At 42.1% G+C, this 11,460-nt stretch overlaps 1 protein-coding gene across 1 annotated transcript in view; it reads left to right on the forward strand.

Annotated features, from left to right (window-relative positions):
• Positions 1 to 11,271, forward strand: part of CCDC191 (coiled-coil domain containing 191) — a 78,098-nt gene extending 66,827 nt beyond the window's left edge. Inside the window, exons 12-15 of the mRNA XM_019652224.1 lie at positions 2,777 to 2,920; positions 8,060 to 8,212; positions 8,728 to 8,873; positions 9,878 to 11,271. Of these exons, the coding sequence (XP_019507769.1) occupies positions 2,777 to 2,920; positions 8,060 to 8,212; positions 8,728 to 8,873; positions 9,878 to 10,022 (588 nt within the window). The 3' untranslated portion in view covers positions 10,023 to 11,271. The remainder of the gene's footprint in view (positions 1 to 2,776; positions 2,921 to 8,059; positions 8,213 to 8,727; positions 8,874 to 9,877) is intronic.
• Positions 11,272 to 11,460: the final 189 nt, after the last annotated feature.

Genomic DNA, 11,460 nt, shown 5'->3' on the forward strand with positions numbered 1-11,460 from the left:
CAACGTCCTCCACAACTAGACTGAAGAACAAAATGACAGCAACTTGTCTGTTCCCCTTCCCCCAATTCCCCAGCGCTGTTCCCAGCCCCCCAATTCCCCAATTTAAAAAAAAAAGTGATTCATCTACCCCCATTACAATATTAGAGTGTTTTGAATTTAACTATATATTTGCCTTTACCAGTGGGTTTTATGCTTTCATATATTTTCATGTTATTAATTAGCATCCTTTTGTTTCAACCTGAAGAAGTCCCTTTAACATTCCTTAAAGGCTAGTCTAATGGTGATGAACTCTTATAACTTTTGCTTGGGAAACTGTCCTTCAATTCTGAAGGATACATTTCTGGGTAGAGCATTCCTGGTTGGCAGTTTGTTTTTTTTCTTTCAGTACTTTGAATATATCATTCCACTCTCTCTGGCCTTAAGGTTTCTGCTGAAAAATCTGCTTGTAGTCTTATGAGAATGTCCATGTGTAACAAATTGCTTTTCTCTTGCTGGTTGTAAGATTTTCTCCTTGTCTTTAATTTTTGACAATTCAATTATAATGTGTCTTGGTGTACGTATGTCTATTTAGATTTACCCTCTTTGGTATTCTTTGGGCTTCCTGGATCTGGATTTTTATTTCTTTCCCCAGGTTTGGGAAGTTTTCAGCCAGCATTTCTTTGAATAAGCTTTCAGCCCCTTCTCTCTTCTCCTTCTGGGACCTCTATGATGCGCATATTTGTCCCCCTGATGATGACACATAAGTCTCTTAAGCTTTGTCTATTCTTTTGCATTCTTGTTTCTTTTTGTTCCTCTGATTGGATAAATCCCACTGCTCTGTCTACAAATTAGCTGATCCTTTCTCCTGCTTGATCTAAACTGCTCTTGAACCGCTCCACTGAATTTTTTAGTTCAGTTATTGTATTCTTTGGCTGTATGATTTATGTTTGGTACTTTTAAAATATTTTCTATCCCTTGTTGAAGTTCTCTCTTTGTTAATGCCTTGCTTTCCTGACCTCAGAGAGCATCTTTATGGCCCTTATTTTGAACTCTTTATTGGGTAAATATCTGATCTCCATTTCATTAAGATTAGTTTCTGGAGATTTATCTTGTGCATTTATTTGGAACATATTCCTTGTTTCTTCATTTTTTTTTCTTAACTCTTTGTGTTGGTTTCTGTGCATTAGCTAAAACAACCTAGTCTTGACAGATTTGTCTTGTGTGGGAGATCAGTCAGCTCCATGTAGGTTCCTGGTTGTCTCTCAAACCTTTGTGATCATCCAAGCTGCTCTCTTTGCTCTTAGTTGCTCCCAGTAGTTGAACATGTTTCAAGACCTGTCAGTGTCCCAAAGGGGGGGGGGGGGAATCTCAGCCAGCACCTGGATGCAAGCTGATTTGACGCTGTACTCTCTAGCAACAGCTGGGAATGTATGTAGTTAAGCCCCTTCCAGGAAGAAACCAGGAGATGCATGTTTTTACCTGCTCCATCTGGACTGAGCCCAAGTGGTGGATAGCCTCTGGGGGTGATGGGGGGAGGGAGAGGACTAAGGTGGGGGGAAATGGTTCTCCTGCACACATTTAAAAACTGCTTCTTTGTTTGTGGTCGCCCAGGGGCTGAGGGGGTGCTTTCGATGGTGAGGTGCCCAGGGAAAAGAAAGCATGCGGAGCCGAAAGACAGGAGGAGGAACCAGCTAGCTCGCCTGCTCGCTGCTTTATTCAGCAATAGCAACCATTATGTAGAGGTTTTGGGGTAGGAGAGCGCACAGAAGTGGCGTGCGCCTTCCCGTGGCTGTGAGTCATGCTTACGTACAGGGCTTATGTCACTGGAGCCCGGCGCCTATGCAGCAGGCTCTGAAGTCAAGGTTTGTTATGTCTGGGGCCAGGGTCCATGCGTCAGCAGCCCCCACTTGTGTGGGTCCTGACCTTGTCCGGGGTCAGTGCCCGTACATCAGCCTGCACACAACTGACTCAGCCCGGGCCCTGTCAAGTCCTATGGGACTGTGAATGTAAGCTCCATTGGTTATCAGAGCCAGACAATCCAGGGACCCGTCCCTCAGTTGGCAGTCACAAAACTTGGGGTGCCAGATGTGTAGGTAAGCTTCTAGAGATGTTGGCAATCTGGCTTTATCATTGGAGCACGCCAGAGTAAGAAGGTGGAGTACGATCCCCCAGACTCTGAGGAGGATCCAGCAAGCCCCTACATGCATGCTAAATCAGAAGCCAGACCCTCAGGCAGCAGCTTGTGCAGTGTGCAGTCTAATCCCTTCTAGGAAAAGACTAGGAGTTGGGCGTCTTTGCCTGCTCCCTCGGGGCTGATCCCTGTGGGAATAGCCACAGCGGAGTGCTCACACATCCATTAAAAACTGTTTCTTTGTTTGCTATAGTTTTGTGTGCCTCATGGACACAAGCCCAGTTGGCTTTCAGAGCTAGGTGTTTGGGGAGCCCATCCCTTGGGTGGTTGTCTTAAAAGTTGGGGTTCTAGATGTGCAGTCCAAACCCTTCATTCCTCAGGGAGAAGCTGGGAGGTGGGAGTTCCCTCCCTATTGTGTTGTGCTGTCCCAGGGATGAACTTAATGGCGACAGTGTGTCTCAGCCTTTTCTATCTATTTCAATGTGGGTATTTTCTCATTTGCTTAATGTGGAAGAGTCACCCAGCTAATTTCTGGATTTCTTTCAGAGGGAATTGCATTGTGTGTAGCTGTATATTCAGTCCATCCAAAGGAGGACGGAAGTTCAAGAGCCCCTATGTTGCCATCTTGGTCCTTCCTCAGCATTTTTACATCTTTATTTTTTTCAGAAAGAACTAGAGAAACAGAAGAGAATTCAGAGGAACCAGCAGCTGGAAGCAATAGCCAAAAATCATTATGAAAGTGTGTTGCTAAGAAAAAAAGGTCTGGAGCCCTGGAAGAGATTGAGAATGCAAAGCAAGCAAAACATCCAGGTATAGTGTCACACTCTTACCACCCAAAATTAGAAAATGGATTTTTCAAATAGGCTAAACACCCAGTTAGGTTTTGGGGGTTGTTTGGTGTTTAAAAGCCAGAAAGATAAATGAATTGAGTGTTTGTATTTATTTGTTTTGGATAAGAGTTTAGATTTGGTCTTCCAAGATAGAGAAAGAGTTCTATAATTGAATAGATTGGGAAAACTAGAGTAATTTTTTTTTTAAAGATTTTATTGGGGAATTGGGAGAGGGGAACAGTGTTGGGGAATCGGGGAAGGGGAGCAGACAAGTTGCTGTCCTTTTGTTCTTCAGTCTAGTTGTGGAGGACATTGCCTCACTGGCCCATGTTAGTATTATCATTGCGCTCTTTGCGGGTGAGGCAGATCCTGTCACTGGTCTCTGGACGGCCGCTCACAGCGGCTCTTGGCAGCTCACACTGGCTGCTGGCCACACATGGTAGTTCATGGCAGCCCACTGCAGCAGGAGCTGCAGCCTACGCCGTTGACGGCAACTCACGGCATCCCAGCTCCAGGTCGAGCTGTTGTTCACCATCTTAGCTGTGGAGGGCAGTGTCACTGGCCCTCATGTAGGATCTGAACTGGGGCCCTGCTGCACAGAGCTGGCCTCCCAAGCCAGCTCTTAACCAATGCGTCACTTGGCCGGCCCTAGAGTAAATTTTTTATTAGAGACCTCCAACGTAAGACAAATAGAAGCCTCTCTCACTTCTAGCAGTGTTTAATAAAAAGAAAAATAATTACTATAAGGTGTGTTAGTCAGGTTTCTGCTGCAATAAAGCTGCATAACAAACAGCCCCCACATATCAGTGGCATATAATTCAAGCATTTATTTCTCGCATGTCTGTGGACCAGCTGTGGATTGGGTTCAGGTCTCCCCACAGCCTCTCCTTCTGGTTCTAGCAGTTATTCGGGGCAGGCTTTTCACCTGGCAAATGTCTGAGGTACAAAGCCCAAACCCTGATATATATAAACCCCTATGAAACTTCTGCTTGTATCATATTTACTAACATTCTATTGGCCTGAGCATCATTGGGATAAACTGAAGGTTGTTGAGGAGTGAAAGAGACTCACCTACCCCACTGGGAGGCGCTATGTAATCATACGCAAAGCGCAAAGCGTATGGGTGTATAATCCTATTATAGGGAATAGTAATCCACTCTGTCATACAAACATACATGAAATCAAATACTATTGAAATTCAAATTTATCCAGTGCCTAGAACAGGGCAGTCAACTAAATGATCCTGAAGCTCAAACTATGGAAACTGTTACCTTTAGAATTCTAGTTAATAAGCTCAGTAATATGTGCCAGTTATGACCACTCTTATTTGGCCAGGTTAATACTGAAAAGGAAGACTAGTATTGTTGGTTGTGAAAACCAAGATTAAAGATGAACAATAGCGCTTCATAAGAGTCCCACTAAATCAAGTAATGCTACAGATTATACCTCTGTGAACGTGACTTAGGATGCTTTTTTCCTCACTAGCCAATCTATTCACCCTTCCATTCTCTTTGTTCTCTTCCTATTTTCACACTTTCTTTCCTTCTTTTTATCTTCCTGAATTGCCCTTCCCACTATTTTTCCACTGTTCCTGATTTTTTTGTCCTCAGCCTCCTTACCAGTGGTTCTCAAACTACTGAGTATTCCAAAACAGCCGAGGAAGCCAATTTGTGGTGGTCCGGACCCATCTGTGGCCCAGGCCACTGCTATTTTGCTTCGGCTTTTTCTCAGTAATGAGACGGGATTGATGACTCCTGAGTCTTCTGAGAGAATGAATCTGGAAATGAATTTTGAAATTTGTTTCTTATAATATATTACCACAAAGATTGGTCATATCAGATAGTTTGCAATTTAGTTGGGTGCTCCTAGTTTTATCTTGTTTTATCTGGCTTTTATCTGTTTCTTTATTGTTCATTATTAATTCATAAAGGAAAGGCAGACAGGGAGTGGAAAGGCTCACTCTTAATACTCTCATTAACTATTCTTTTTCAGTCCTTGTTTTTGATTGGGTAAAATCAAGAACGGTATGACATTTAGAAATAAAATAGAACCTATGGGTGAAAAACCAAACTTTTAAAAATTTATGCATAAGACTGTAAAAATAGAAACAAGGTTTGAGCTCAAAATAACAATTATAGGCTTTATATATAGAAAACCCGAATTAAAATAAAAGCAGGAAATCACAGATCTGAAACCAGCATTTCCGAAATTTCTTTTTCATGAAACCATCTGGAGAACTTATACAAGTGCACACTCTGGGTCCCACCTCAAAATATTTTCAGTAGGTCTGGGTTGTTGGCCAGGGTGTGTGTGTTTTGGTGGGTCGGGGGGGAGGATGAGGCGGTATCAGAGAATCTGTATTTTTAAAAAATAGCCCAGGGCATTCTGATACAAGCCGTCTAAGCATCATATGTTGAGAATCACCTCTCTAGTTCATAAGTGTATTTGTTTCCTATTGCTGTTACAGCAGATTAATACAAACCTTAGTGGCTAAAAACAACACAAATTATTATTTTAAAATTCTGGAGGTCATTAGTCCGAAATCAAACTTACTGGGCTAAGATCAAACTTTGAGCAGGTCAAGTTCCTTCTGGAGCTTCCACGGGGGGAATCCTTGCCTTCTTTACCTCCTCGCGGTCACCTGCATTCCATTGCTTCTGGCCTCTTTCTCAAACCTCTCCAATCCCTTCCTGACCATCCTGCTTCCCTCTTAGGAGGACCCTTGTGATTACATTTAGGGCTCTCCCAGATAATCCAGGATAATCTCCCCATGTTAAGATCCTTCATTTAATCACAGCTGCAAAGTCCCTTTTACCACGTGAGGTCACATATTTACAGGTTCCAGGGATCAGGACGAGGCCATCGCTGAGGGGCCACTATTCAGCCTGTCACAAGATAATGGAATTTTAGAACGGTAACAGTCCTCTCCATCTCTTTCAATTTGTAGATAAGGGGACAGAGCCCTGGAGAGGAGAACTGAGGTGCTTAAAGTCACACAGTGCGTTGTTTACAAAGCCAGAGTGGTGCTCCGTGCTGTGTTCCTCCAAGAACCCTGCCCGGTTGTCATGCCTTTGTGCTGTAGGAATCAGAGGTGTATGTAGGTGCCCACCACTAGTTGAAAGTAAAAAATAAAAAGTAAAACAAAAAGCTCTGGAGGACAGTAAGAGGAAAGAATAGCTTCTTCACCCATTATATTTGGCTTCCAGGAAGGGATAGAAAAAAATTAAGCAAGAAGGAGGGTCCAATTAAACAATTCCTGGCTTGTTTATAACACTTTTTTCAGAAGAGATATTTAGCATTTTTCCCTCAAAGTCACATGTGCTTGTTAACAACAAAAAATTAACTTCCACGACTGAAGTCTCTTTTAAAGTAAGGTTTCATTGAGCCAGAATGCCAACCAAAAGACAGGTCTTGGGGCATGGAGTCTAAACCACCAGCAGCATGGCTACCACGTTTCCTCAAAAATAAGACCGAGCCAAAGAAGAAGCCCTAGCATGATTCTTCCAGGATACGGAGGACACGCACCCCTCACATGAGGGTTTTATGACCTGTTTCAGGGAGAAGGGTGCCTTTTCCACAAACTCCTTCAGCTTAAAATATTCAGTATGCCAAGGTGCCATATTTTGGCACCTAAAATCATGTGAGAGCTTATTTTCCGGCTAGGTCTTATTTTTGGGGAAGCAGAGTAGGTAGAAAAGACAGCATGTCCATCATCCCATAGTTTTGCAAATGTTTTTAACATCAAGTAGGGAGAAAGGGAAAGAAAGAGATCATCAGAAATAATTTTCATTCGCTATAGGCAAAGCGGTGGGGGGAAGGTGACGCTGGGCAGCCCTGGGAGAGGCGCCAGGTCTGCATAAAGAAATGTCTGCTCCTGTGGATTGGCCGGGGGCCGCAGCCTGGAAAGCCCTCGTGTAAACAAGCTGAGGCTTCTGGAGTTAGACGGTGCCTGAAAATAATCTGCAGAAATAGCTGCCGGGAGATTTAGCCGCCCGAGATTAACCCAAAATTCCAATTTGGGGCAATAGAAGGAATGTGAGTAGTCGTTTGTTAGCTGGCCAGACTAACAATTCTGTTTCCTTCTCTCAGTTTCTGGCCTCTTTAATTTAGAACACCTCAGAATTTTCTCCTTGTCATGCTGTATTCCATTTATTCCAACAACCATTTTCAGAACTTTGAAGATCCCTTCTGAGAATCTTTTCCTCCCTGGTTCTGTTTTCCCAGAGGGTGGAGAGAAGGGAGGGAAGGAGGCTCTGTGTTTCTGGCTCCCTTGCCTTTGGGTCCCCAGACCGGGAGGAGTGGGGACAGGCAGCCACCTCAGGTGCCACAGAGACGTCCTGTGGCGCTCATTGTGGCCAAGAAGTCTGACTACCAAGAAACTCACTTGAATAAGTCACATTCACAGGGCTGGGTGACTAGCAAGGCTTAGAAAAATGTGTAATTGTCTGGAGAGGACTAAGAGGAAAGGATTTCTCCTTCCTGCCTCTTGAAAGAATGTGACAGTTACTTTTTAAAATCTTTAAACTATGAGTTGTAAGCTTATTTTGATAGACTGATGCACTGAGCCTTTTAAGTTGGTAAGACATTGAATTATTCATCATGTTCTTTTTCTATCAAATGGTTTTGTGGTTTATTGATAATGTCTAAATTTCAGTGCTGGTGACAGCCCATTCTACAAAACTAATTGAAAGTATTGGCATTCCCTCAATTAGACAGTGGTTAAGTACATACAAAAGAGAGGTTTGTTATGGAGTTGCTGTCCAAGCTCCAGGAGAACAAACTGAGAATGTTGCCAGCCACCCACTTCAAAACTTGGTGCAAGGGAAATAATGGCTTTGGAGGTTGTTTATTCCATTTCCCTAATAACCAGCCAGTCAGTGTGGTCTTCAGGGAGTCAGCATTGAAATGCATGATATAGATCTAAAACCCCCATATAATAGGGTCAATAGTCAAAGCTTTTGGGACATAGGCTGAATGTCCGTAAGGTTATTATTCTCTCCAGTAACTGCCTCCATAGGGTTTGCAACATTGTTTGCCAAGAGGATATGTGTTTCCTGAAATGATTTAAGATACAAGAAATAATTTCCTTTTTCTTATTTAAAAAAAAAAAATTGTCCAGGTGGCTGAAGAGCATCACTCTTTGGCCCTACAGAGGAAATGCCTGCTGACCTGGGTCCAGTGTAGTCGGGAGAGCCTGGCTAGGAGGACGGCCCAGGCCGATCAGCTCTATTCCCAAACGCTGCTCAGGAGAGTCACCCGGAGCTGGCTGCAGGTAAGGCCATGGGGACGGGAGCTTTACATACACGTCTCTGCTCAATCTTGTGTGAGAAAATTAGATGCAATCCAGAATGCTCATAGTCATTGTTTTCTCAAGAACTTATGGTCAAGCTCATTCATTGCTTTGAAATGAATATGAAAGTCTCAGATCAATTTTTTAGTAGTATAAAACCTTAAGCACGTTTCTTTTCACAGTGTTCATCTTTATAAAGATATAATGTATCATTATATCAGCTTGTTTTTTATACTCATTTCTTGTCCCATAAATGCCTTAGTGATTTTGCTAGAAACCTGCCCCCTCAGTCTTACGTTTCTACCCCTCTGGTTCCATTATTTTTTAAATACATTACAGAGGGTATTACCTTGTCTGCCGTGTTATCTTTTTCTCCTGTGCCTCCAGTGTCCTGTGTTCCTTTTTGTGTTTGCTTTGATTCTCTTTTGTACTGTTTGTTTGCCCTAATTCTTTGTCTGTGGCATTATTCTCTCACTTGTTCGTTTCCTCATCCCCAGTACCTGACTGACCTGGAGGAGGCAGTACGAAAGCAGTACGTACATTTCCTTCAGAAGAAGATTTTCAGGGCCTGGTTCAACATGGTCAGGGAGGCCAAGGTCGATTCTCAGAGCAAGCACAAGACTGCGGTGGAACATAGTGACAGGTGAGGCCTTGATCTCTCAGGAAATTCACGCACTGGCTTCACGGTTGCTCTGCAGTATATTCTGTGCCTTGAATATATCTGAAGAGATGACGTGGAGGCTGGCAGAGCTGGGCTCTGGAGATACCAGGCAGGCATGGGAATCCCAGAATGTATGTATTCTTTGTCACATAGATTTACCTTTTAAGTTCAACTTTTTAAAACATGATTGCAAAATATAACACAAATATAGAAAAGTGCTTAAATCAAATAAATACAGCTTAATGAATTACTATAAAGTGGACACCCCGTGTCACCACCACTGAGGTCGAGAAGTAGGGCCCCCAGAAGCCCCTACTGGTTTCTTCCCTATCACAATCCCATCCCCTTCCCTCCTAAAGGTAAACTAATCTCCTCATGTTTATGAACATTTCCTTGGTTTTTGTTTCACTTTTTCCTTCTAAGTATGCAGCCCTCAAAGGCTCTAGTTTAGTCTTGTCTGGTTTGAAGCTTCATTATAAGTGGAATTGTACTGTATGCCACATTAATATTTATAATAGTGATCTTATTTAATTCAGCCTCCTTGGGGAATAAGGTATTACATGTAAGTTTTCCTTTGTTTTTTAATTTTAAGCATTTTGGATAGAAATGCTCTAATTTCATTATGTGCTTCTTTTTGAGAGTAAACAAATGATCTGTCCCTTTTTGGTGACTGGGTGCATTCTTTATGAACACAATGCCGCGGGCAAATGCCCTCTTGTTGAGGTGTGATGACCGCTGTGTAGGTATGAAGTGTCACCTTCTCAGAGGGTTTCCCTAACCATCTGATAGAAAAGGAAAACCTATTAGTCACTCCCATCCATTTTTGTTGCTTTATTTTCTTTACAGCATTTGTCTGAATTCTGTGATTTCCATACCTTTTATGTTTTATTCACCTGAGTCTTTTATCAAGTGTTTAATGTACTTCAGACGGAAAGTCAGCTTTTCCTTAGTTTTTCACCTTTTTTTTTTCCTTTTTATTCTTGAAGGAGGATTCTCTGGGTCACATTTCAGACATGGAAGAAGTTTGCAAAATTTATGAAAGAGGAAAGAGTAAGAGAAGAGAGGCGAGAGCAACTCCGTAAGAAGGTAGCTGAGATTCTTCCAGACTTCCAGGTGCTGGCACCACTGTGACTTACTTGTACCAGCAATCGTGTATTCGGCCCTCGTGGGAGAGGAGTACTGGGTGTGCAGAGCACACAAGCCAGTGCAGTGCTTGGGATGGGGATGTCCACCAGTCCATAGTATGGATGTTATCGCCACCCACCCACATATATGCGCATACACCTGGTTTATGTTCTGTCACGTCCTTCTTGGATCAAAGGATTTTGTGCATTTGTACTTCCTTCTTTTATTTCTTAGATTGCTAATCAGTTCACTAAAGCATTTGTCACAGCAGGATCATCCAAAGGAACAGTCTAGAGGGCTTCACTGTTCAAATGTATCCCACATATTTTTAGCATCATAAACTTCAAAAAGGACAAGTGTTTGCTTGCCTGAGCTTGTGGAGGAAAATGTGTCCTTATAGCTTAACATGAGTTGTTGACAAATGTTACTCCAATTAAAAAGAAATTAAAATTAGTACTTAGAAAAGGGGCCATGCCATCTCATACCTTAGCATCAGCAACAGGCATTCTGCCAGACTGTCCTTTTTTTGCCCACCCCGATGGAAAACCCCGTATCAAAAGGTAGGTACTCTGTGTTGCTTCTGCAGAGGGTAACAGCGTATCCTAATTTCAGAGAAATTGGGGCACCAAAGATACTTCTCTTCAGTGCAACTTGATAAGCAGGAAGGGAATTGCAAAGCTCATGACTGTCAAAGGCAGTCCATCAATTCACTAAAATGTCTTCATGCCCCCGGTTGCAATGTCTAAGTAATACCTGATGTAGCATCTAGTCCTTGGCTCAGTTTGATCTATATGTCAAGATATTTATCTTGAATTCAAAGAATGTTTTAATCTTTAAGGTACTATAAAGACAAAATGCTCCCTTCTGTGAACTGAGAAAATTACCTGCTAGAAAAAATTGTTTTCATTACAAAATACATGTTTATTACAAGTTCAAGTAGTAGAGAAATACATACAAAATGAGAAAGTCTCTTATAGCCCAGAGGTAACTATTATTTGATAAGTTGAAAATCTGAGTTGGTAAATAAAATTGTGTTCAATAAATTCTGTTATTGTGCCTTACTTCGTAGAAGGGCTTTCTAGCTACACCACCTGCAAAATGACTTCTCTCCTTTTTCTATGGAAGATATGTGATGATTTACTCAGATAACGACAAAACACCCTAAGTTGAAATTTATTTCTTCTACAATGTCCCTGTCCCCACACCTTTTCCTTTAATGTGACTGATTATACAGCTGTCATCTAAAACTTCTTAATCTAATGGCTGCTAAAGAAAATGGGAATAAGAGTAACTCGTATTTAATCTCTTTCCATCTAAATCACTGTCTGTTTATACTTAACTATACTACAGTTATAGAATATTGGCTGATAGTAGCACCCAGAAATCAAACACCAATTTTCTTTCAATACCAAGCCTGTAGATAAGGGTGAATCCCTAAGTAAAC

This window comes from Hipposideros armiger, unplaced genomic scaffold, assembly GCF_001890085.2.
Source record: "Hipposideros armiger isolate ML-2016 unplaced genomic scaffold, ASM189008v1 scaffold_176, whole genome shotgun sequence".
In the NCBI taxonomy this organism is placed as follows: Eukaryota; Metazoa; Chordata; class Mammalia; order Chiroptera; family Hipposideridae; genus Hipposideros; species Hipposideros armiger.